The sequence below is a fragment of the Phalacrocorax aristotelis genome, chromosome 1 (assembly GCF_949628215.1).
Source record: "Phalacrocorax aristotelis chromosome 1, bGulAri2.1, whole genome shotgun sequence".
Taxonomy (NCBI): Eukaryota; Metazoa; Chordata; class Aves; order Suliformes; family Phalacrocoracidae; genus Phalacrocorax; species Phalacrocorax aristotelis.
Window position 1 is genome coordinate 157,736,739 of NC_134276.1, and position 27,529 is coordinate 157,764,267.

The 27,529-nt window shown below is 41.6% G+C and overlaps 1 protein-coding gene across 3 annotated transcripts in view; it reads left to right on the plus strand.

The window, feature by feature from the left end:
• CHST11 (carbohydrate sulfotransferase 11) overlaps window positions 1–27,529 on the plus strand; it is a 178,067-nt gene that overhangs the window by 71,335 nt on the left and 79,203 nt on the right. For all 3 annotated transcript variants that reach the window (XM_075075325.1, XM_075075333.1, XM_075075341.1), the window contains exon 2: window positions 9,136–9,221. In XM_075075325.1, coding sequence (XP_074931426.1) covers window positions 9,136–9,221 — 86 coding nt within the window. The remainder of the gene's footprint in view (window positions 1–9,135; window positions 9,222–27,529) is intronic.

Consider the following 27,529-nt stretch of genomic DNA (forward strand, 5'->3'; position numbering starts at 1 on the left):
GAAACCTGTAAGCTTCGCTAGAAGTTTTCCAACCTTCCCAGATTACTGCAGTCTCATTTTGTAAAACACATGGCTAACTTGTAGTGGAAAAGTAGGAAAAAGTGTAACACCCAGGAAGAGAGTTTTTCTTTGCATTTTGATATACTGAATCCACAGTGTTCCTTCATGCAAATTCATAATACATGTTTGTGAAATACATACAGTTAAAGTTGGTCACAATTCCTTAGTTTCTTAGTTCCTTTGTAGAAAGTTGCATTTGAGACAAAAAAAAAGGAAAAAGGAGACAAAGAATTTCTTCTTAAACTGATGTGGATGGTAAATTTTTGTTATTTATTTATGAATACTTAGAAATAGTTCTGGGAGAAAAGAAGTAGACCATTTTGATCAACATTTTGGGACATCTGGCTTTGCTAATGGATGGTGTGAACCAGGGCATAGAGAGAGGTGAGCAGGCAGCTGAGGCGGTTAGGGATCTGTCCAGAATTGACCTGTGAAATATTGTGATGCCCCTGAACCTGCTTTTCATGCCAGAGAAAACAAGGTTGTATCAGAAAAGTTCTAAGTCTAATATAGTTTGTAGTTTACATGCACAAAAACTTGCTGCATTAAAAGCAGTGTATGCCTGTGCCTGACAGAGATAAACAAAACAGAGCTCTCCTCATGTTGAGAAGTCAAGTCTGTTAATTTAGATTTGTGGATAATTTCTTGAGACTTCTAAAGAAATTCTGTATGGATTAACATTTTTAAAAAATTACTGGAAAAAAGTTGCTTCATTGTTCATTAACGGGAAAGATGTTGTGCTAATTTATGCCACATGCAATGTCCGTAGGGTGGCCAAGGATCTAAGTCTCTGCATAATTTCACCCAAGGATATTAACTTCCTCACTGTGCCCAATTAAACCCATCCCCATGCTAATCTGAGAACAAACAGGATAAAATACAAATTTATTTCTGGAAGTCTGTCTAAAGCAAAAAGTAATTAAATATCTCTCTGTTCTTTGGAGGGCATTTACAACCTTTGTAATTAGTGATTAGAGCTTAGAAACAAAACGTTAAGACTCATTTCCTCGCTGTGCCAGGATTTATTTCATGTAACTTCAACCATCAACCCATCTAGGGTTGCTGGTCAGTGGAAAGGAGGGGACCCACCTCCAGAGGCACATGGGGCGACCAGTCTCTGCAGCTGCGGCTCTCTGTTAATTGTAGAGCTTAAATGAATAGTTGAGAATAGACATCTTCCCTCCTAAAGTGAATTTGATCTGTAGCAACTAGTTTGCTTTGTGGAAGTTTTTAACCTCTTTGCCTCTATTTTTCTGATCTGTGAACTGAGGACTGTAACTAACTACCAGCTTTGCTGCTCGTCTGAGCTGTAATAATTTCACTAAGGTGTGACCTCTTCTTTATTTTTCATCCTTCACCTTTGTCATATCTGTCCACAGTCTTACTTTAATAAGTCCCTCTGTACATGAGTGGGAGTGGAAACATCAGGGGAGGGTTGAATCAATGAACCAGTATTGCTAATCCAAAATACAGCATTTCTGTCCCTCAGGTGGAGCTCTGAAACATTTCATCTTTTGGGATCGTTTTTTTGCTATGTGCATATAGCATCCAGCTCAGTAGGGTCTCTAGTTCGTCAGTTTGTCTGTGAGGCAAAGTGGTGTTACACGGGGTAAGGTGCTCTGGCCACAGATTTTTGCTTGATTCTCACACCGAGTAACACCACATGTTACTAGTTAGTCTGGTGTGAAGCAAAATCTGGTTCTCCGTTAACATAAAGAACAAGTATTATTTCATGCTCTGCATTTAAGACTTTGGCATGCTCACATACAAGACCTAATCTGATTTTACTTTCTAAAATTAGATCTCCCAAGCTCCAGCAAAGAAAGCTGCAGTTTTGCCTTAAGAAAATAAAAGAGGCCAGACAAGAATTTAGTCATAAATCCTTGTACCTGCAGTCTCCGGATGAAGGACTGATAATTTAATCTAAAATCCTGAGCTGAATGCAGCAAAGCACAAGGCCCCACATGTCACAAGATGTTGCTATCAATCCGTCAATCTTTGTGAACTGCTGCTGAAGGATTAGTGTTCATAAATCATTGCTGGGAGAGCTATCTAAAAGTCTCCTTACTCAGGCTCTGGAGCCAGTGCTGGATGACAGCATTTGCATTCACTCCTCATGCTCCTGGTTGCTGATTAAAAATTAACCCTTTCATACTGTTTGGTGTCCTTAGCCTGAGTAGTCTGTAGAAGGGAGCATAGGAATTTTAATGAAGTTTGAAATGAGATAGACTTTTTATCGCTGAGTTTCCTATTTTGTCTGCAGTTTGGACTTGGCTGAAGTGAATTCTTGCAGAGCAGATTGTTGTCAATTATTATGGAAGGCTCATTTTCCTGAAGCAGAACGAGCTGGTCACTAATAACAAGCTTGTTCAGCATGATTTTAACTAACAGTCTGAAAGGTATGTGGACAGGATGTTCCGAATTGCAAAAAGTTGAGTCCAAGAGCCTCTGATGAACTCTGGAAAAGGGCTGCTTCCTAGGGTCACTTACTTCAACTTTGCCCTCCCTGAGTATTTTCATGCTTGAAGTGTGTTGCGTGTGCAAAATATTGTCAAATTGAGCCTTGCTTGGTTTGTATTTGTATGTGATCATTTTGCCCCAAGCATAATTCTTGCCAGTGCAGATGGAGCAGTAGTTTTATAATATCATTTACAGACCTATGCTTATGATTGAGCTATGGATGTCTCAGTGTCTCTGAGAAGTTTAGTGTAGTATTTGAAGGTGTATTTCAATGCTTCATCCTATGTAATAGGATGTAGCAATAGAAGTAATTTTCGGTGCTGCTTTGGGGTCATAGCAGAAGTCTATGCGAGAGTTTGGTAGACAAACCGTGTCCAAATCTTTAGCCAATGAGAATCTCTAAACCTTCAGTATGGGTAAAATTAATTATTCTTGCTTTGCTTTAAAAAGTCAGGAAGTTTGAGGGCAGTATCTTCTTCAAATAATGTGAGAGACGCCAAAGATGTAACTGTTTTGATGCTGCTATCTTGCCTGGGCCAAGTGGCACTGATTTCTCTGTCTAAGTTGTGAGGGGACATTGAGGTGAATGTTCAGCCCTAACCCAGTTTATGGCTCTAGGAGAAGGTACTAGGTTATGTACCTGCTATTTGCTGTCAATAAGGTGCTTCATGGAAAGCATTAACCCTGACAGTGGACCAGTGAGGGGCAGTTGGACAGCAATGTTAGCTGGAAAGCAATGTACTTCAGCCAAAAGAAGCAAGCAGACTGCTGTCAATTTGCAGCTTGCCTTAGAGAAATCAGTTCAAAAAAGAAGGGAAATCAGACAAAAAATGGAATGTATTTGACCTGTCTATAGCTTTTTCTTTAAACCAAGAACGGGATCCCATCTTCAATGGGAGTCTCAACATACTGCTGCCAATGCATACTTTCTCCTCAGTGAGATGACTTGTATCCCAAATAGGTGGAGTGAATTATGTATATCAGCTTTAAACAATGCTGTATTAGAGAATTTTGTCTTTGTACTTTAGACCAAGGTAATAAAAATTAAATATTAATATGTCCTCAGAACTTTTCCTAAATATTTGTAATACGGGCCACGAAGTTGGTGAAGGGCCTAGAGGAGAAATCATACTAGGAGTGGCTAAAGTCCCTTGGTTTGTTCGGCCTAGAGAAGAGCAGACCGAGGGGAGACCTCATCGTGGTCTACAGCTTCCTCGCAAGGGGAGGAGGAGGGGCAGGAGTTGATCTCTCTGGTGGCCAATGACAGGACCCGAGGGAATGGCAGGAAGATGTTCCAGGGGAGGTGTAGGTTGGATATCAGGAAAAGGTTCTTCACCCAGAGGGTGGTGGAGCCCTGGGACAGGCTTCCCAGGGAGGTAGTCACGGCACCAAGCCTGATGCTATTCAAGAAGCACTTGGACAATGCCCTCAGAGATATGGTGTGAATTTTGGGGTTGTCCTGTGCAGGGACAGGAGCTGGACTCCATGATCCTTGTGGGTCCCTTCCAACTCAGGGCATTTTATGATTTTATGATTCTATGAATCACAGAATGGTTTGGGTTGGAAGGGACCTTAAAGATGATCTAGGTCCAACCCCCCTGCCATGGACAGGGACCACTTCCACTAGACCAGGTTGCTCAAAGCCCCATCCAGCCTGGCCCTGAACACTTCCACAGCTTCTCTGGGCAGCCTGTTGGGTGGCAGCCTCATGACCCTCATGATGAAGAATTTCTTCCTTATATCTAATCTAAATCTACCTTCTTTCTGTTTAAATCACTACATGCCATTGTAAAGTGTACCTGTCCAGCTTTCTTGTAGGGCCCCTTCAGGTACTGGAAGGATGCTAATATGAGACAGTTAATTTAAGAGGCAGTGAACAGAGGTAGTTTTTACATTTGGTTTTGTTCTCTTGCAAGTAATTAGAATAACCCAAGCAATGTAAATTCAATGCTACCAAGTAGGAAGTAGTTGCCAGATAGCAGTTGGGGAACTTTTCTGCTACAGAAGTCTTGGAAATGGGAACGTCTGACATTTATGGGATTGTAGGATGGTAGTGATACAGGTGGCTGCTGAATGCATGTACCCGGCATTTGAAATGTCACTTGTTTGACTCTGTAAGTCCAGTGAAAAACGTGACAATTATTTTGTGTCTCTCTTCTGGCAGAGTATCCTCTGTGACTTGATCCCACACAGGCTTGTAAGAAATGGTTTCAGTTGCCCTTCTGACACTTTGTGAGAAAATGACCTTTCTGTTTTTAAGTCTCCAAGAGTCTTGTTTCCGATGATTTTTTTTCCCCTTTTCTCTTCTCTCTAGATAGTCCCAGTGTTCATATACCGTTTCAAGCCAGTAATCTCCCAAGAGAAGTGCCACTATGTCCTCTCTCTGTTTGTAGCTCGTGATAGGGAGAGGCAGAAATTGCATTGATGTGGCTTCTTATTTTTAGTATTTTCTCCTGTCATTGTTCATCCTGTGGGAATACCAGAGGTCTCCCATTCTGGGACAGGGTCTTTGTAGATTACCAAGTGCATTATAAATGCCTTCTGCCAAGTAGAGGCAATGACTTAAGCCTGGTTCATGTGTTTCCTGTGAATGATCTTCAGCATCTGAAATGCCACCCCAAAAAACGAAGGCTTTATACCATGCCTTGCCTGCATGTTCCTCCTCCCCACCTGTGCCCATTATTCTAGGCCCTGTTGTCTTGTATCTTTGTCTAGATCAACCTGGAGGTGGCATCCCCTCTTGTAGTTGCCAAGATCTAGTAGGTGCTTTGCCACGTGCATTTACTCTGTCACTTGTAACCCTGTGTCTACCATCCTGGGTTCAGCAGCTGGAGGACTTGGGAAAGAGATGCTGGTAAACACATTGATTGTTGGACCGTGGCAGGAGTTTCAAAGGCTGCCTGGCCTGGATGATGACCTGCAAGCTCTCAGTATGCTCCCAAACCATACCTTTCCAAAGGGTGTTCTTAATTTGAGGGATCTACATTTTAATTCATAGTCATCTAATGCATCAAGACTGTGGTAAAACCCCTGGACTGTTTTCCTGCGCAGATACTAGAGGAAGGTTTGACTGAGGAGCTCTGTGGTTTTGTGCTCAGCGCACTGTAATTCACAGGTCCAATTCCTGCTCTTAGTACTAGTGGGTCTAAATGGAGTTTTCTAGAATTGTGCATGGATGCTTCTGTTCTGAGATAATTTAGGAACTGCACCTGTAGTTTCCTTCTCCCTGTGTGTATATACACAGACGATTATTATGTTGATAAGCTTTCAATTCAGCAGGACTGTTTATCTTTCTCTCTTGAGAAACTGAAATTTGGTGCCTAGATACATGTTCTCCAGACTTGCTATTAAAATAATGAAGAGTGATTCCACAGTTTTTAACAAAATGGGCCAAGATTACATTTTGGGCAAGTTATTCCTAGAGATGGAAGAAAGGTCTTGTTCTTACAGTTCTTGTATTTAAGTAACAAACGAACAATTCATTCAGCAGCTCACAGTCCTGGTTAAATTCAGGGGATTGCTGATTTTGCTGCACTTGCAGTATTAACACCACTTTTTAATCATTAAAGGCATTAAATGCTGCTGTCAGCTGCTTTCACACATTTAGTGCGCATGAACATGATCTTGTAATCAGTTCTTGGAGCCATGCATATGCAATACTTATCGTTAGATTATAATTAACTGTAATTATGAATGGAGATCAGCCCAAGCTATAAAATGTAAATTTAGATATTTACTATGTTAATAAGAAGATTTAGTGAAGATAAAGAGCTTAATTTTTAAAATTTTCGCTACCACAATAGTGTGATGGAGTCTTAGTGAATGTGTTGTTCAAATTAGTATAGCTGCAGTTAACATCAATGTTACAGTTTTCTTACTGCACTTGCTATAGATGAGATTTTGGCCAAAAAGGTAGTTTCATTCACATAGTGAAACATGGCGTCAGAGAAGCTGAGACAGTAGAAAACTGGTTGCAGGAGCCCTGAGAAGTGAGTTTGTCCACAGGCATGCCAGCAGCTGTTTTGAACTGTATATAAACATCCCTGATTGTTATTCACCAAAGGAAAATTTTGCAGAAGGTGCAAGTGGGATTTCTGCTGAGGAAAGGGGAGTATTCCCCCTTATTTCGATGCTGCAGTTAAGTTCCAGGCAGTATTTTCCAGGTGTGTGCAGGGGTTCAGCATACAACTGTGTCAGGGTATGCTGTTCCTGACAGCGATGAACAGGGAACGGAGTGCTGTGTTGAGCTGCTGTGTTGCTCTGCTAACTCTGCAGTTGTCTTCTAAAGGCTTTATGGAAAAAACAAACCAATTAAATAATATTGGGAATCATAAAAAAGATGTAATAGCTTCTGTGACTAAGGTTCTACATTAGCATTTAGCTTTTGCTGGGGAGACAGTTGCATTTTTTTTGTTTGTTTGTATCTGGGAATCAAATCTTACATGTTGGGCAAATAATGTAATCTTTATGGCTGTTCCTGCTGCATATGAAGTGTTGCTGTGTTGATACTTGCTGGCTAAGTGAAGCAGGAAGGTATACATTTATGCACGTTACTGTTTACTGTATTTAATGGAAATTAAAAGTGAAGTAATAAATTAGAGGACACCACATTAGAATTAGTCATCATCTTCATTTTGGAACAAAGCATCAGTGTTTCAGGATCCTGGTTAATCACAGTCTGATGACCTGGATACACTGAAATGTTCTCCTCTCCCTTTCCCCCTGCTCTGGTGTTTTAAATGGAAACGATGTGTTTTGCTCTTGATTGGAAGTCACCGTTTTAGAAAGTTTTCTTGTAATGGTGAGAAGGCTACAAAATGATTTTCAAAGCATCCCTGGACACAGTTCCTGGTACAAGAGTTTGGAGGGGGATGACTGAGGGGGACAGGATGGACAGGAGCTCTGTAGTTAGAACGACTGCTGGATGTCTCTCAGCCTCACTTTAGTGCTTTCTTCCTAAAACCACTTCCAGACACTGGAATCTGACATTACTAATGCAAAATCTTTTTAAAGTTTTAACTCTTTTAAACAATTTCTAAGTTAACTTTTAAAAAGGCACATTACCACAAAAACGAAGGAATTGCAAAACTTGGCTGCGTGACTAAAAATGCTCAGAAGTTAATCAGGTATTTAAACATGTAAATTAAAATTATAGCCCCTAATAACATTCCTATCCTAATTGTGAAGAAAATCAACACATTTAGCCAGTTTGTTTACTAAACATGTATGTCTGACTCCTGCCACAGGACCCGCGGAGTCTCTCTTTGCTCAGGGGAGAAGCAACACGTCACTTTATTAGATAATTATCTTCAATTGAAAAACAGATACGAAGTGAGTGAAGGAATTTATTATGTTTTCAGACTGGAATTGTATACAGTTTTCTGTGGTTCATGTCACTTTACTTGACATATCAAATTATGATTGCATATCAGCTCTCTGTATTAAAACAGTATTTGACTGTAGTCTCTGAGTCTTGGCTTGAAGCCTGCAATATCATGTCTGCAAGTGGTGCAGCTCAGAACTGTTGCTATAGGACACTTCAGTAGTTTTCTGGTTACAAAACATGGCAAGTGGTGGTAAAAGCATGCCCAACACTGCTTAATGCCTTTGGATTCCCAGCAGGATCATCTCTCCTTTCTGTTGTGTCTTAACTAAACCTTGACGAGACAAATCTCCCCTTGCTGCGATGCCTGATGCAGGCATCTCATTGCCTGATGCTTCTAACGTAGCTAGCAGAGCAAGCTGGGGCAGAGGATGATGTGGGCCATGTGAGATTACAAGGATGGGCAAGCTCTTGTTTTCCTCGTGAATATAGAGGATGATCAGAGCTGAATTACTTCTTATGTAGACTTTTATGGCCATAAAGGTGAAACTTGAAACTGATGATCTCTGCACCTGCTGGGGCTCAGATTCAAGGTCTCTCCTGGAAACACTTTATCATCCAAAACGTTCCTCACTCAGACCTTTGACAAAGCCTTTGGTTTGAAAACCTGCTGGTCTCCAACTCGGATGACATAGCATATGTTGATTTTCAGATCAGTCAAATATTCAGTTGCAATATGTAGAGCAAGGTATAGTCTGTAGCAAGAAGCGCAGCAATGATTGACTGTATGTGCGTCGCGTACTGCTGAGTGTCTGTTCTAGGAGAAACCAAAGAGTTAGGCCAAAAGCTTTAAAATCAGATGCTTTAATATTAGGTTCCTGTGTACTTCTGTATTTAGGCTGAGAGAGGCTGAAACATTGCCTCTCGGAGATGCTGATTATAGAAATCCATCCAACTCCTCCCTGATGATCAGAGAAGCAGGTACCTAGCATTGCTGAAAATTGTGTCACTTTGGTCCCTAAGCTTTAGTTTTTTGTGCGTCCAAGCTGGAAGTTGTTGGATAACAACTTTTATAAGAGGGGAACCAGAGGACTTTTTTTCTTTTTTTAAAGTAACTTCCACAATAGGTAAAGGGTTTAGTTCTCAGACAATTTCTAGGGAAAGTGAAATTAGGAATTAAGACACCACACTGTCTGGAAACTGTCATAAAATCTCTTTTTGCTGTAGGTATTGCCGTAGGTTACTGTTAACCCATGTTGCTAACCTGTTTTAATTTCAATTTCCCCTTGCAGTAATGCGTAGAAATCCATTTGGGATGGACATTTGCTGCCGGAAAGGATCCAGAAGCCCACTCCAGGAACTGTATAATCCCACCCAGGTGAGCGTCTTATGACCATGATCAGAATTCCCAACCCATAGTACAAATACATTCTCTCTTGAAGGTATTTTGGTCTGTTTTTTCCCATTTAAATGCAGTAGCTGCCTTGGAGAACTGATCCTGGGACCTCCAGACTTTAGCCATGAAGTTCTACAGTTTGAGCTAAGGACCTGATTTTTAAAGTTTTTAGTCATCTATGATGCGTACATTTTTTTCTTAGGTACTTAAAAGCCTTAAAAGAGTACTTTTCAGTTCTCCTAGCTAGAAGCTGATGCATCATAATTTAATCTGTTGATCGACACGCGGATTAGCAGGGTGAGGTGAGAGAATGTGACATGATTTACATGAAACAAGGATTGCGGTAAGACTGTAAATTGCAATAACAATACATGAATATAATTTATACGGCTTTCAGGTAGCCATCTGCCCTTCCTGTCCTGGTTCATTGCTGTATGGAGTCTAGGCAAACACGGTAGCTCATACTTTTCCATACACTGTGTGCTGTTTGACACCTGATGGTCTTGATGGGAGCTTAGGACAATGTGAGCTAGAGTTCTCTTGTGACAAGCAGCGCAGGAAAACTACCTGAAATTTGGGCTCCCGTTTTCTTCTCTAGATCAATTTATGCCATACATGTGGGCTGAATTGGCACATTCAGGAGCAGCATTTCCTGTTGGCAGCCGAGAGGAAGTGCTGCCATTGAGAGAAAATGCCAGCTGACTATTAAACATATTTATTAAGGTTTAACAACCGCCTATTATATATTTATCCATCAATGAATACATTGAGTTTTACTAAATTGGCTATTAAGGAGAGTGACTATCCCAATAAATCTAACTTGTTAGGTTTAACAAGGCAGTAAATGTTTTAAATACTATTTGATTATGAAGAGACTCACTATATAGTGTGCAAAGCAAAGTCTAAGTGATTTAAAGTATTTATATGAAGAATTGACAACAACCCAAAGATATGTGGTATCTGTTACGTAGTGCAGTAAAGCTCCATTTGCTTGATAGTGTTGTTTTTGTGAACATAGGCTGACTTTCTAATTCAATTTGAATTCTGTGCATGGCTGGGAACATGAGTTTATCATACTAATATACTGGCCTTTATTGACCATTATGGGAGTTAGCATTGCGTAAATGGAAAGTGCATGTAAAAGCCCTGAAGAGGAACAAGCCAGTGCTACAAAGGAAAAATATTAGCATTTGCAGGTTAAATTTAAAGACTCTGCAGATGCTCAAGAAGGGTGGGAAGGGAAAAGAGTCTGGCTGACTAATTATCCTCTCTGGGATCTGCTGTGTGTCAGTTAAAACCTCTTTGCCCTTTAAAATTGTTAAAGACTATCCCATAAGAAAGAAACATCCCCATCCATTTAAGGGCTGTAATCCCAGACCCCTTGCAAGCTTGGTCAACTGAAATTTCCTGAGCTTCCTGAAGCAGGGGACGCAGCTGGCAGCTCCTTCACTGCCTCTCCTTCCTTTCTGTGCACCCTGACCAAGCAAACCATTAGCATCCCTTTCCGGGCTTGCGTAGGAGTCAGCCAGAAAAGTCAATATTTGAGGAAGCGCAGCAGTTCTTGCAGCCTATGTTGAACTAAGCAAATGACGTTTTTTACACTGAAGTGTCTCCATCAGCTTGCTGACATCCATTCTCATCAAGTTTTTAGTTTTTGTCTTCTTTCTTGGTAATTGTTTGCCTTTTGGATGGGGCTTTGCATACTGCACTCAGTCCTAGAGGGACTGGCAATGTCAGGCAAGCAAGTGTGTGCATTTTGGGAAAAATAACAAGATAAACAAAATAACTTTGGGAAAAGTAACGAGAAAAGGCAGTGAGTAGAGGCTGCCATAGAAGGCAACAGACTGGAGATGACCCCCAGAATATTTCTTCAAGTACATGGATCCTTCCTTCCTTCCTTCCTTCCTTCCTTCCTTCCTTCCTTCCTTCCTTCCTTCCTTCCTTCCTTCCTTCCTTCCTTCCTTCCTTCCTTCCTTCCTTCCTTCCTTCCTTCCTTCCTCCCTTCCTCCCTCCCTCCCTCCCTCCCTCCCTCCCTCCGAATTTGCTGAAAGAAATGTCTGTTGCACCTTTCTTAAGGGGGCAGATTAGAGACTGGTCTATATTTTGGCAGTAGGGTTCTTATTCCTCAATAATTCACCAGCAGTTGTTAGGGTGGGGGGATGGAAACCCCTAATCAGACCCCTAATCCTCGCTGCAGTTCCTTGCTGAAGCAGTTGTGATCAGCCATTTGTAAAGTCAAATCAGAAGTCGATATATAATAAATATGCAAGAAGACATTTTTGGCCAAAACCTCACTCTTACTGATCTAGATAATTGAAAACATTGGTTAGATATTTAACCCTTGACCATCAGAACCTGTTGGATTCCTGGTGTTGTGAACCCACGTTTTTCTCCTGGATGCCGATGGCTGTGTATGCCGTCACAGGACACTCACTTTAGCTGCCTCAGAGGAACAGTGGAGCTGATCAAGCAGATATTTGTAGTTCTTGTAGTTCAAAGGGATCTGTATAATTCAAACACCAGACTTAGACTGCTGAAAGATGCCCTGCAGCTACGGCTTTGGATTGCTGGGTGCAGCTGTGATTTTTTTAAGGGTAGGAAACTTTAAATATTTATTGTGTCCATGTGCACGTTTTTTACATGATCTAGTATAACAGGAGAACCCACCTCTGGCATGCCATCCTCTGCTATAGAGTGCACTGTACATTTCACATGCTTCAGGATTCCTTGCATAGGCAGCAACCACGACTGCCACTGCTGCTGTTCCTGGGAGTGTCTCCAGGACCACCGAGGGAGGTGGGCAAGGGAGAGGGCTGTATGGGGCTCCGTGCTCTGAGATGGTAGTAAGGGCCCATGCGTTCTCGCACGGAGTGTGCTCCTGGCTGTTCCCTATCAGAGGAGATGAGGGTTTGACCACAGATTGAAATAAGTGGCAGATAGGGTCAACACTTTCTGAGATTTAAAATGTTGTAGTTTAATGCAAATAAGGTTCTTCTACTGTGTGTCCAGCACCACGTTGCACTGCCCTTATAAACTCAGATGGAGGCAGGTTGATTTACACCAGCTGAGAGTTTGACTAGGGGTATTTACTGTGGTGACACATAACAGCCTCTCTGATCCTGCGCTGTTTTGTTTCCTTCTATGGAGTTGTTTGAGTTGTCTGCAGATGCCATAATTTGTCTCTTGAATCTTTTTTGGCTTGGTAAATTATTGTGAAAAGCAAAGAAAGGAAGAGAAATGAAGAAAAAGCAAAAAGAAAAAAAACGTGAAAAACAGAAAGGAAGATTTGACTTGAGTAAATTAACATGTAGCAATGATCTGGAGGTTACTGAAAGAGTGGACTGGTGGCTTGTGGGAGCTGAATGTTAGAATTGCAATCAGATTTTCAGTGGACTGATCATAATTGTTCATACATTTGGTGGAGAAGGGGAGAATAAAAGGGTGGAGATGGCACTGAATTAGGACCAGAGAAAGTATCCATAACAAAGCCCATGTGTTATTTATGTCTTAGTTGAGTGTCTGGCCATGTGATTATTGTAAAAGTAGGAACAACTCTTTGGCTCTTTTGCCTGTTGTAACAGAGCAGAATGTGGGAAGTGCATTTGTCTGTGGACAAAAGATTTCTTCTCTAGGGCTTTCGCTGCAAGATTTTTCATGAGCACTAATATACCGTGAGGGAAAGAAAAGTCAATATAACTAAACTGGATTTACACTGAGTAAGTGGATTTCTAGGCTGTGGTCTCCATGTACATAATGGGCAGCGTGCAGCATGTCTTTGAGACCCTATTATCTTTTTTTTCCCTTTAATTTTCAGGTAGAGGTTTAGTAATAAGGTGCAGAGGTACCTGAGGCAAATTTTGAGGGCCAAAATGGGCCATTTCTTTAATGAGTTTATTAAAAAGCCAATTTAGATCTGTATTAAGCAGAACTATTTTCCTTCTCCCACATAGCTGTAAATTGAAAGAGAAAGCGAATTCATCACACAGCAAGTAGCAAAGGAAAAAATCTAGTAGTAACTGAATACAGACGAAGAGCCTTGCAGGAATGCCACATGAGCTTGCACTGTATCTTGGGTGTGGTGGGTTTTTTTTTGTTTGTTTGTGGGTTTTTTTTTTTGTTTTTTTATATGAAACCTCAAGAATTTAAGAATATGGGCAAACAAATATTTGCAAGACACATTCTTAGAAGACAACGTATGCAACTGTGTCTTGTAATTTGCATGACTTGAGTACAGCTCCACTGCTCCAAAAATAACAGATAATTGTGGATCAGCCCATTGTTCTGGAGTCACCAGAAGTTCAGAATTGGGCAGCATCATACTTGAGGCTTACACACTTCAGTGGTTAACATTGTTCTCTCTGGTGCAGTGAAGGTGCTACTGAATTACAAGAAATTTCAAACCAAAATAGACCAAATGTTAAAGGAACGGGAAATAACTGCATCTTTAAAGTTAGAATTTGTCTTCTAGTTTTCAAGATTAACATTTAATTCTCATTAAATGCAGGCTACATCATTGTCTGATCTAACTATCTAGACTGCTGAGTGAAACACAGCAGAGATCCAGTCCTGTATCCATTAGGATCCAAATCCAAGGATAAGTTTGTTTCAGTTTCTAGTTTGACATTGCCTGACTTCAACTGGTGAGTCAACTTGACTCTTTCACTAAAGGTCACGCTGTTTGCCGTTTGTAACTTGCCTTTTCAAACACGTTTGTTTTTGTTGAGAAGGTGTATTTCTACGTGGCTGCTTTTGGTGTAGCTGGAGCCAGGATGTCTGGTGATTTGCTAAAGCTGGTGAGTCAGAGCTGTGGACCTTACGTTGCCTTTCTGTTATGAGATTGTATTGGACTGTTTTGGAGTGGTCATTACAAAATAGCCTGTTTCTTTTATTACTTCTGCTTTTTTTATCCCCTTCTTCCCACCAAGTGAAAGGAAGAAAGCGAGCCGTTTGCTTGCATACAGTGTTTATACATCCTCAGTCACCTCAGGCCACAAATGCTCCTTTTTTAGAGCTGCTGTGTGGTTATCCATGGCTCAGGCTGACATCAACCTAGTTCAGCCCACATCGCTCAACTTTCATCTGAGTTGGTAACTTCCTATCTTCAGTTGATTTCCACTCACTAGGCTGACTCTGTGGACAACTGTACTGGTTCCTGGACAGAGGTTTGTGGTGAGTTTTGTGGTCTGAGCTCTATGTACGTATTGTCCACAGCACTTTGAATCAAAGGTTCAAATGTCTAAAACCTGGTATTTCTGCCCTTGGTGATTCTGAGGCGCTGAGCACTGTGTAGTTTGTTTCTGTGAGCTACAGCTTCTCGTTTTCAGAAACACAAGAACAAGAGGTCGGGCCATTGAGTAGGATGAAAGATTGAGTTCGCTTGGTGTTTTGTCTCCGGCAGCAGGTGATCCAGACAGACTACAAGAAGGATGAACCACTCATAATACTCTGCACAACAACCTGTGGGTCATGAGCTTCCTGAGCCAGACAAGTGTCAGCTACATCATGCAAGAAGAGCCTGAGATGCCAGACAATTACTCTATCAATCAAAAGTGGGGAAAAAATGTAGATCTCCAAAGTTACTTGCCAATTTCAGTACAAGAAGAAGATTACACCAACACTATACACCAATGCGATACACTACTTTTTCCTCCCTTTTTCACATATATACATTCGGGGTGCTGAATTTCCTCCCAGGGACAGCAATACCAATATCCTGATGTGAACTTCGGAGTATAAGAAACAGTGCAGGTTATCTAAAGAGCAATGCCTTAGAATTTATTGATGCTTTGTGTCTGAGATGATAGTCATAAATACGTGTGTGTCCTTCTTGAGGGCAATAAGTGGGCCAAATGTTTTACCAGTACTGAAAACATATGTTGTGGGATTGATGTAGGCAAATCTGTGCAGATGACAACAGTGTTGTAAGTGCAGCTCATAGTCACAGTATTTGACTGATCACAGATTTAAAACTCCTCAACAGAAAAGATGCGGAATGGAGACATAGGGAAGAAAACTCAATGTACAATGCCAAACTTTGGGTACATGTTCTTGTTGGTAAACAACAACTTTATATCTGATTAGCCTCCCTTGCCACCTCAAAATGCCTGCTGATAAAAGAGGAGCTAATTGATTTACTCCGTGGATGACTTCTTATGCAAAGACATTACTTACTGTCATGCTTGAAAGTCATAAAACAGCAGCTGGCCTGGGATGAAATATTACATTAACCTTAGCAGAAAAATTGCACTAGTGAGGATGCTTTGTTATTAATTACTGATTACAAATGATAAGAGCCTGTTTTAGATGCTGGGGAAATGACTTGGTATGGGGAGGGTTTCAGGTACAGTGTGCTTCATAGGTTATTCGTTGTGACATGATGGATGCCTTTGTAAGTCAAGAGGAATTAATCAGACAAGTATGTACAGTAACTACCAGCACTCAAGGCCAGAATTATCCCCAGGACATGCTCATTCAAGTTACTGCAGTGCATTAGGATGAATTTTTGGGCACCTGTGTTTAATAAAAAACTTGTTACCTGCATGAAATGAAAAAATACAGTCGTCACTCAAAATAGCTCAGGTTTCCCTGATAGAAAAAGAACCAGCAGAGACACTTGTTTTAATTTCTTCAGGGCTTGAGTCATATTTTATTATTTTGAGAACATATGAGTTTTAATAAAAGGCTTTCTGGGGGCATGAAAGTATGAGAAGAAAGGCTTAATAATACGGGAGATGTGGCCAAAAACAAAAGGGTTGTATGTGTTGCAGAGGAAAAAGGAGAACACAGCTTTCAAAACTGGATACCTGTATGCAGTGCGTGGGCTCCCTGTTAGACAAACTCTTAGCAGCTTGGTGGAGAGAAGACCTGGGCTCCAGCACCCTGACCCAGTGCCTTTCAGCAGCCTTTTGTGTTTAACTGTCTCTAAATCGGGCCTCTGGTGACCTGAACCATGTAGGTTCAGTCAAATGCTTGCTCCAAACTGAGTAATGTTCAGATGGGGCACCTGCCTCTTTCTCTGCACTAAGTTTCTTTTTTTTCCTCCCCACTTGAAAGTTATATACCAGAAAACTGGATAATCATACCTCAAAATGCAGGGGGATGTGGCAGTTTGGAAGATTAGGAAGCAAAGGGCAGTGGGAGAATATCAGTGTTTGCAAATAGGCGTAACAAGCAGAGATTTCTGCCACTGGCCCCTGCAGAGGCAGAGTGCATCCTTTCTCTCTGTGCTTTAACAATCACTCCAGCATCGCTGGCTAAGTAGCTGTTTCCCAGTGTTCTCAGCCTAGACCCTGTAAACTGTAGTCTCCCTTGCTTATTTCTGGTGCAAGTAGTTTTAGGGCAGCTTTCTCCATTGTGTGAAGGGTAGCAACTCTGTTTAACCATCTGCGTCTTTTTTTCCCTGTGTTTTTTTGTTATCAAAGAGGTTTCTTAACTCTATGCAGCAGAATTGCACCCACTTGCAACAGGGCCAGATGATCTCTTTAAATCCAGAGAGCCCAGCTGCAACCTCTCTTTCCCTGAGGGACTGTAATGTATCCCAATAGACATAATTATGAAAATGAGAGAAAACAGACATAAAACCTATCTAATGGTACTTGTAATTCTCATTTACTATCTAACTGTAGTATAAAGGAGGAACAGAAGTTGTTGATGAATTTGCAATTATTTTCAAGAGTTTAGATTCCCCAAGTCCCATTTTTACTGACCTATTTTTATGTGAGGTAGCACCTCAAGTCCTACAAACTGACCTGTTATATCCATTGATATTGTGTATAATATTGATATGTATTATTCATTCACTTTTTAGCTCTGTACAATATAAATTAACCTCAAATGTAACCGGTTGCACCTTACCAAAGCTTTCTTCAGTAAACGTGCAATAATCTGCTTGTCTGTTTATGCAGAGAGATTCAGAAAAGCTTCTTTGTAAATACCTCAGACAAAGCAAAATTAAAATACTGCCCCGGGAAAAGATGTGGCTGCAGAAGCCAGTGTGCCTTTGGGACTCGTGTGCTAAGGAAATTCATGGTACTGCAGGGAGGCAGCCTGTGGAGTTTTCATACGAGTGTGTAAACTGTTAAATCAAGCACAGATTATTTAAGGATGCTTCCCAAGTGATTTTTCTCTTTGCTGAAGTTTGTGGTGAGGTGTAAGGTGGGTCGAGCCAGTTGCTGCAGTCTAATCCATACCGCTCGCTTAGCACGCTGGAGAAGCATGCTTCCCCTCCTGCGGGGCTGCGCTGCATGGGTATGGGCACGGCTGAGCAAAAAGGTCAGCTGGAAAATATGCAGCCTGGGGATGGCTGAAACTAACTCTGAATTTGGGCTGAGTTCTTCCAGTAGTAGTGTCTGGGAAGCACTTGGGTTGACTTGGGGTTAATCTCACAGATGTGGGGGGGGTAATGATGGACTTGAGGTGATTTGACTGTGCATCCCACACTTGGCAGCAGGGTGCTCAAATCATGTACATGGGTGACGCGGTGCAGTGAGTGTCTTCAGTCTCTCCTGTTGATGCTGTCTTGCCTTCTGAAACTGAACAGAAGAAATGAGCGTGATTTCAGGCTAATAGGCTCTTTATTAAGCCTCTTGTCATGATGATCTGAGGCTATAATAGAGTAAGAACCATGGTCATTTCAAGACCTTGTGTGCTTGTCTGTTGGTCTAGTAAAACAAGGAGAAAATTGTGCCTTGCTCTGTCAATCTTGTTTGTCTTGATATCGTCAGACCCTCGTGATGGCAGTAATTAACAGTTCACTGAATCCAAAGTATGAACTGGGAGGGGCCCGGGCTGTCACTGCCGATGGTCAGGGCACTTTCCCAGAAGCAGAGGACCAGGAGCCAAATCCCTGCAAGCAGAGGATGTGTGCCCCACGCACGGGAAACACCCGAACTGCTGGTTGTTGGAGTTGTTCTTATGTTTGCTTGTTTAATCATCAGACTGAAAGATTGGTTGTTTCAGTAATCGTCACCTGGGCCAGCCACACTTAAACTGCTTATATTCACCTTCCTTCTTACTCATACGGAAGAGGTGTGGAAAGAAAAGGAAGAAAAGTATTTTTACAAGGTAATACCCATACAACGTTTGAACACAGCAAAACCAGTGTTTATATTGTGTGCCTCTTTTTTTCCTCTATAAAAATAACATAGTAGCAATGATGCTGGGGCCACTCAAGCAGATCTTTGTTGCTCAACCAACCTGTACCGGTTGTCTGTCCTGGTGTGGATGGGGTCTTATTTGTGAACCATCCCTATGTTTGTGGGGCAATGGGAAAATGTGGGGGGCAGAATGAAAACAAAATTTTATTTCCTTCACATGGAGACTGTTGTGTAGTTGCATTGCAGGGGGAGAGTGGCTTTGTATTCTACGTTTTCCAGCATGCTGTCAGGGTAGATGTTCCTGTCCATTCATAACCTTGAGAGAAAAGTAAAACCTGATCTCTTGAAAATTGATGGCAAAAAACCTAAGCTCTGAAGAGGCCAAACTTCTGGTTAAAAGATCTGATCCAGGGGATCAGAATGGAGCTGTAATTGCAAGTGTTGCTTTATTTCCCTTGTCACGATTCCACGTGTTCTGTTGTACTAGAAAATGCTGAAGGGTGTACATCTGATGCTGAAAAGATTCCCCCCCCTTTTTTTTTTCCTGGTAGTGACATAATAATTCTAGCCAAACCAGAGAGAGTTGGCAACCTTACAGTGCACTAAGTTTACATGTATTTCTGGTGCCTGGAAAATCTGGGAAGGAGTGTTCCTTTCTTTTCGATCTTAAATCACATCTGAACAGCATTCTGAGTGTGGTTTCAGCACAGGGCTAAAAGCAAAACATTACATCCAAGCTTCAGAGGAACACTAAAAAATTACAATATTCCTGCAGTCAGATTGCCTGGCTGCACAGAAAATTAGCAAACCTCTGTAGCTATCAAATTGATGCCCTAATATAAATCTTTTCTCCCTGTAAACATGGGCTGTGTCTTAGATCATTTCAGACAAGCATCTGGGGATTAGTAAGAGGAAGTGAATATTAATTCAATTAGAGGACAGAAGATGAACATACAAGCTGGTGCGGGGAATTGACATCAGGAGCCGAAGTAACAAAGACATCTCTAGCTGGGAGAGGACAGTTTCATCTATTAAAGTCAGGCTTGGCTTTTGCCTTGCATACATTTTACTTATGAAATGGTAGTTGAAGTGGTTGTATTTACATAGCAATATAGTTCATGTCATATTTTGGGAACTAAGCCTTGATGTCAATAGATGGATGGAGAGCTGGGGAGCAGATGCACAGTGGTAGCTTTCAGTTCATTTTGATACAGTAAATATTCATCATAAGCTCAGCAGAAGGAGAAAAGAAATGTTTCATTGAACTGGTAAGGAGAAACTGAAATTGTTGGTACTTCTCCAAAGCGTAACGTCTTACTTAATGTAAATTGAATGAAGGTTCCTGTGGTGAAGGTGAGATGCAATATTAGGTACTTCGACAATTGCTGCTTTCTTTCTGCAAGAGATTGTTGTGCCAGTGACATCACTCTATAAAGTAGTAGCCAAGAATGACTATTTTGAGCAGTTTGTGTAGGCACAGCAGAGGCATTTCCCTTCTTTTTTGCCATAGCTTTGGACCTACTAAAGCCTGTGTATGGACTTTCTTATATTTAAATGCCACATATTTACAGCTTGGAAACAAATCCTGCCACACTGCACTTTCCAGGCGTGGGCACACCGTCACTAAGTGGGTAAGTCCTGTATCTGTAGGCTTCTCTCACCCCCTCTATGCACATTCCCATTTGTGTGTGATTTGCTGCTAATCTGAGTCTCCATCCTAAGAATGTAGGTGCTCTGCTCTGCTCTCTACCTGACACGTGGATGTGAGTCTGCAGAGACACTTACGCCTCTGTTTCTGTGCAGTTTCTAGACCAGGGTTTGGCCTCTGGTAAGGACTCACGGCTTCTGGCATAATGCTAAAAACTAATGCAGTGTGTATATATAAATACGTGGTTGTGTATGTTTGGGAGTAAATTTTACACCATAGAAAGCTTTGCATTGACAATATGATGGTGAAACGTGATAAACACAGCTGAGCCATGTCCAGCTCCCAAACAGCCTCGTAGGGCTTGGTTATGTCGCACGCAGGGTGTCTAGCTGTAGGGATAGGAGAGATTCCACTGCTTTCTCTGCAGCTGTTTTTATCATCTTTATTTCATGTAAACTTGGGTTAATAAACTGTTGCTGAATTTGCGGCTGTGTGCATGGAGGTAAGGTTGCTTCCTTGCCAAGACCTACTTCTCTGTTCTTGCCATTCCTCCTCCCCATTTCCTCCAGCAATGAAGTATCCTTCTCGGCTTGATGTCTTCAGTTCTGCTCAGTCTCCCTCTCCCATTCGTACCTTTTATCTTACAAAAGTAAGAATATTTTAACATGAGTTACTGGGCAGGTTTATGGTCAGGGCTTTATCAGAAACCGTTGGAGCCAGACAGTGGGAGAACAAGGACGGACAGTCGATGGCAAAGCGGATAGAGTGGAGAGACTTGTCCCTCTGAAAATTACGCTCTCATTTATTGTTTTATTTTTAGTCAACTAGTGCAAAAACAGACTAGGCAAAAGAAAAGATTTTTCTTTTGTGCAAGAAGAAAAGGGAGCTCAGTATCTTCTTTTGAGTTTATAAAAAGCAGTATTGCTTTTATGAGGATGTAGAAAAAAATACTTTTTGTCAAGAAAGTAATGGCTGGCCAACTCGTGTTTATTAAAAATGGATGGAGCTGGAAAACAGGCAGCACAAGATCTGTAGTTTCACCTCCAACAACCTCTAAAGAAGTCATGGGACACTGAGATGTAAATGCATTGAAGGGCTGTGTTTCCGAAAGGGGTGTAACAGATCGCTCCGTGTGTCCTGCTTACAATCCCTGAATTACACAGCTGCTGATATGTAGCAGAGGGATTGGTGGAGTTTTCAAGCATCATCTTCATGCCTTGCTCAGCATATCATGTCCTGGTCCTCTTTGATAGACCCGCTTTAATTTTCAGTTGGGCTGTTAAGTGAGTTACTGTATAAAATATTGACGCTGAAGGAAGAAAACTGCCTTTTAACCCAAGTGTAAATGATCTTGAAACAAAATACATGGGATATACGAATGATTTCTTAGGCAGGTTTAATGAATAATTGATTTCTGCTTCTCATGACATTATCAGTGTAATTAAGTCTGTGGCTAAAGAAGTAAGACAGAAGGTATCATCTGCTAAGACACCGAATATCTATGCAACCATTGGCAAAGTACTGCCATCTGTTATTAAAGGCTGTCCTGCAGTTGTGCAAGTTCAAGATCTGTCTTGTCACTAACAAGTCAGTCTTGTGTAAGTACCAACATGATAAAAATCCACGTATGTAGTAGTCAGTTATCTGCATCCAAAAACAACCTAAATAAGCTTTCTTCCTTCCCTGCCGAGCCTGCTTCTGTCTTTGGAAGCTGTACGTTGAAATGATTTTTGCTTTGTGCAGACTGGCTTTGCACAGTGTATGTGGGTATTGGTGTGTGTTTCCAATGGATCTGCCACGGAATTGCTGGTGGTCACTAACTTGAGTCACTCACCAAGCCCCAGAAAATGGTTGCTGTTGTGATTCTTTCTGCTCCATTAAGAGGTATGTTGAAAAATCAGAGAGGCCTGAGGAATAAGGATAGGGGATAGGAAGGCAGTCTGCATGCAGCTGGGCTTGGCCAATGTGTATATCTTTAGAAAACATATAGGACTGTGGTTTCTTCACATGGGTTCTGTGTTGGAGAAATAGGGCATGGAGGGTAATTGCAGAGGCCAAGCAAAAATAAAACTAAAGGGGAGACCTCATCTTGAAGCTGCAGACACTGTATGTAAACCACTCATTTAGAAATTAGAGTTACAAATGTATTACAGTTAACAGCTACTGTACAATGTACAGTACAGAAATGTACAAAATGGTTTGTTAATCTGCAACCTACATGCAAATGGAGCCTCATTCTTCTTCATCTGCATTTACTTACGCATCGGACGAGGATTCTACTACAGCTCCGACCTGTAGAAAGAAACCTGAAATACAGGAGTCGTCCTCTTACTTACCCTCATAGCAACTGCCTTTGTAGGGTATGTCCTTCCATGAGGACAAACATCATTCTGAGGGGCTACAGTCATCACCAACCTATTGTCAGCCATCCCCTATATTAGCTAAACGCTTGTAGAATGAGCCTGAGGAGGGTTCTCAGTGGGCAACACAACACTAACCCGCTTTTCTGCCTTACATTTTCTACTCCCCTTCATAATTGCAGGCCTGCAAAATTAATTCTGAGAAGCAGCTTCTGACTTTCCTTTAAGTAACACCTCCTGGACACCGCAAGGGTCTCCTGAAATAACATGCTCCCTTTTGTGTCCTCACTGTCGCACACATCAGCATCGGATCCCTCATACAGTGAGGTGCTAGAGTATGTTTCCCTGCAAAACTGCAAGTCCACATGGAACAGGAAATCTAAATACCATACTGCTTGCAGGGTAGGTCAGTGTGTAGGTGGTGAAATGGTCCGATGTCTTTTGAAAGCCAATGGAGATCTTTTTGATGGCTCTTCTATCTTTGCAGCCCTTGTATCCCTCATAAGAGGAGTTTCATCCAGTGGCTACTGAAGTCAGCAGAAGGACTCTCCCAAAGTTGCTTACTTTGCCATGGGGTCTGTCCCTTAGTTGCACAGACTTAAGGAAATGCTCCATTCACATTGTTAGCAGCTCTGATTGTGTTATAAATGCTACACTGAGCAAGTGGTCCCAGAGAATTTAATGTCTGTTCAGTGATACTCAGCCATGCATACTGTAGTCTGTGCCTCTAAGTGTGGGAACATTAATGCTGAATCACCATAATGATAATACAGTAATCATCATCACGCCGAAGTCGCAGCAGTAGTGTCCTGGCAAAGCACAGTTCCTGTATCCTGCTGTGCTGCAGCTATGCTCAGCCAATGGTGTTGTCTGAGCTAGTTTGCACAATGAGCACACCCTACGTTTTCATACTGGTTTTGCCATTAGTACTTTTTGTCATCAGATCATTATGAATCTGATTCCACACTTGTAAAATGAGTTATGCGTGTTTATCTGTTTCTCAGGGGCATATTGGTGGTATAATTATCATCTGCACAGTGTTTTGATTGTAGAAAAAGACAAGTATAAGTACTGGTTACAAGTTAAAATGTGCACCTACCAAAACTACACAGCTGCCATGAGATGTATCTCTTAAATTCCTCACTTACTTGAAGGCAAGCCAAGTATTTTGAGATATGATATGAGAAGAGAAGGCTGCAGGGAGACCTTACTGCGGCCTTTCAGTACTTAAAGAGGGACTATAGGAAAGATGGGGACAATCTTTTTAGCAAGGCCTGTTGTGACAGGACAAGGGGTAATGGTTTTAAACTAAAGGAGGGAAGATTTAGACTGGACATAAGGAAGCAATTTTTTACAATGAGGGTGGTGAAGCGCTAGAATGGGTTGCCCAGAGAGGTAGTGGAGGCCCCATCCGTAGAAACATTCAAGGTCAGGTTGGATGGGGCTCCGAGCAACTGATCCTGTTGAAGATGTCCCTGTTCACTGCAGGGGGGTTGGACTAGAAGACCTCTAAATGTCCCTTCCAACCCAAATTGTTCTATGATTCTATGATTCTATTTGGTCCTAACTATAATGAATCTAAATCAAGATGTACCTGTTTGATTTTCTGACACATGATATTGTCACTGCAGCATCCACCAATATATACTGAGTCTGAAATGTTCATCTAAGTGACATCAGGGAGAGCCAGTTCTTGTGTGGAGGCCTTTATGGACCAAGGGCAAACTGCTTTTTCATGTACAAATATGAACATGCATGTCTGCATACCCCAGCTGCCGCTGAAATCTACGAATTAGGGATGTGCACAGTCCTGTCAATGGATTTTGTACCAGTCTTGAAAAGTGATGGTTTTGTATGCCCAATGCTTTATTATGCATATAAAATACATATGAGTAAACCTGAACTTTGATTCCAGAAGATGTGTTTGCATGACTAGGTATGGTCAACTTTCTGTACTCCAGCTGCTGAGCTTTTGAGCTGAAACAAGTAATTCTCAATGGGAAGAGTCATTGTTTCAGCTCAGAATTAAGTGGCTAATCATTAGGAATTCAATTGGCATGAAGTGCACAGCATTATTCATGATACACTAATGAGTCATTGATGTGGATGTAGTGTGTGTTCCACTGAAATTTGCTACTTAATATATGTGGTTTTTATTGGAAAGGGTTAATGTGTGCTCTGTTGTTAAGCAGGATATGAGAGTGTCAGAGGCTGAGAACCAAGGGGTTTTCAAGAGACTGCCCTGCTGTTACGTAGTTCAAAGCATACATTAGTGAGGGCTGAAACCCTTAGAAAGGGTAGCTTTTTTTCCTGAAATCTGATACTGAAGTTGACACTAAAGACTCACCTTGAACAAGGTGGTGTACAATGCTAAACACTAAAATACCACATGCCCTGAATGTCCCTGCGTCATGACCAGGGAGTCCCAGCTTGCACCAAATGTGCAGCTGGGTTGCATGTAGCTGGGACATCTCAGGCAGGGGACAGAGATGCAGGTGCTGCTTTCAAGCACAAGGTAGACCTGGTCCACTGTGTAGGGGGAGACATTGCCACCTGCCTGATAACTTTCACCAGTACCCTCAGACCCCAGAGGCATGGGCCAGCTGTGATCTGCACCTAAACAGGCTGTACGGGACCTCTGCATCGCAGTCCCGACACTAGAGAGCCAGAGTCCTGCACCTGGGGCTGTCTCTGCGTGTTCTTGCTGCCGCCTATGTTACCCTGAAATGTTTTTGATTTCTGTTCTGAAACTACTGAAAATATGATACTATAACGTAATGAATGATGATGAATATTAAAATGAATAGCATCTGGCTTATTCTAAATAACTTCAGATAAAACGTTGCTATTTCCCTGTATTGTGGAAAATTCCCTACTTGCTAACCAGCAGTTACTGCATGTCTCTGAAACAAAATTATTCATTGTATTCATTTGCTTTGCAGCAATGCAAACTCCCATGTTGAGAATTAAAAAGTCCCCTATGTTTAACGCCTAAGGACACAAATGTAACCTGTTTAAATATCATTCTTCAATTATCCTTTGAATCATCTGCCTTCCAACTCTTCCCAGCCTCCATAAAATACCCTTCTGACTACCTATCAAAAAATAGTACCGCTGTTCTTTCAGTTCATTTCCCTAAACTGTAATCAAGCATTGTCTGTGTAATAAAAATGAAAAGAAATGTCTAGCTGGAACAGCATTCTTCACTTTTATTATTGAAAAATTCATTAATGTTCCATTATCAAATATATCCATTTAACAAATCATTTCTTTCCATCTTCAGCTTTTTTAAAAAAAAAAAAAAAAAGGCACAGAGAGCCATTCTTTCCTGATCATAAAGGCCAGGCTTGATTTGTTTCTTATGCTAGAATTTCATGAAACCTAAAAATGGATTATGGTAAATAGCCCGTTGACCCCTCTTTTGTTTAAATATAGCTAAAAGATTATAGACCCTTACTGTATCTGGTCTCAGTTGCCATTTATATTAAAGCAGTGTAACATAGGCTGTTAGTGAAAATTATATTTAAGTGTAGGGTAAAAGCTTGTTTGTCTTAGGTTGAAGTCTATTTCCAGCCTGGCTTTGGCAATTAGAAAAGTGATTCATTCAGGTTTCTCGTTGCTAAGTCTCAGGGACAAGCACTCAAGCACTTTTGAAAATGCTTCCTTTTCTGTCTCTATTCAGAGGAAAAGAAACGGAGGGAGCACTTCAACTGCTCAACCTGGAGGCTTATTTTTTTTCCATTTGTTGTAGAGGCTGTATGAAGTTCCTTGAGTCGGCAAAGGGATGGAGACCAAGTGTCTTAGTCTGCCAAGTCAGAGCAGTGTCATTCTGCATCTACTCTTTGCTCACTTTCCACTGGCGTAAGGGTTACACCAGGTTCAGGGCAGTGGAGGGTTGGCCTGAACCAGCTATGGCCGGGTGCCTTCTTGTGAGTCCTCACAAGGCAGCAGCAATATCTAGACCTGTGTGAGTGAGGTTTGCTTTTGGGCAGATTCCAGCCGTATCTTTCCGGGCGGGATCACTCCAGCTGCAAGGAGACAGCACTCTGTGGTCCAGCTGTCTAAGGTATGAGGAGAAACGGTGAACCACCCAACTTCCCCAGCAGTGAAACCCGGACACCCCGGTGCTCTGTCCCAATGCTGTGTAAGTTGACAGAAACTGCTGATGTGCTGCAGCTGAACAGCCTAAATGGACCAGAGGATCTCCTTCAGTGGTGGCCAAGCACCATTTGAAAGCTGTGTATAATGCCTGAGGCCTGTTTAGCTCAGGAAGAGGGGAAGGTGTATTGGTTTTAAGAACTGTCATTAGAGATAGTAACTTGGTGGTGGTGGTGGTGGTATTCCCAATGGAATTTCTGAGATTCACAGGTGTCTAGGATGTAGGCACTTTGAAAATCTCACTCAGGAACTCTAGAAGGCAGTTAAATCAGACATTAACATCAGGCTTGGTGGGCACCTGGCAACGTCAAAAGCGAGGCCCAGAGTTGAGCGCAATCAGCCCCTTCCTGGGTGGAAAAGGACTGTGAGAAGCGGAGCTGCTGCGTGCTAGCATGTGAGATGCTTCAGCAGGTCTGCACAGAAGCGAAGCACTTGGCTCCAACTCATTCATAGCATATATACTTTCAATAAAGTTCAAACAACTGCATGTGCGTATTCAAGGCAGTATTCATCTCCGTGCAGTGTTTGGCTCTAGTAATTATCAGCATTTGGCTGTTCTTAAAAGTGCTGCAATCCTGAGGAAAACACAAGGTCTATTAAGACTCGGTGCTTCCCCAGGCATACAGATAGCACACAATGTGCAAGGATTTCCAAGCTGGTTTTTAAATCTTGAAATATCACACATGTACTTATTTTAATGTGTCTGTAAAAAAAAAAAACCAAAACCCACACACAAAAAGACAACAGTTGTGGGGAAGATAATATTGTGGGAAAATTAATAGGTTTTTTGGACCACTACCTTCTGGTAAAATTTAAAATCCATGATTATTCCATAGCTAAGGAAAATAAAGCCATGGCAGAAAAAAAAATCCTGCTGATATGCCCTTTTAGAACAGAGCTAACATCAATAATTCTTGCTTTGTGCATTAAGTTTTAATGTGTAGACAGGCACTCTGCGCATAGCAGGGTGTCTGTGGAGTCATCAGTGAGAGCTAATAAATGCCTGTCACATGAAGAATACATTACAGA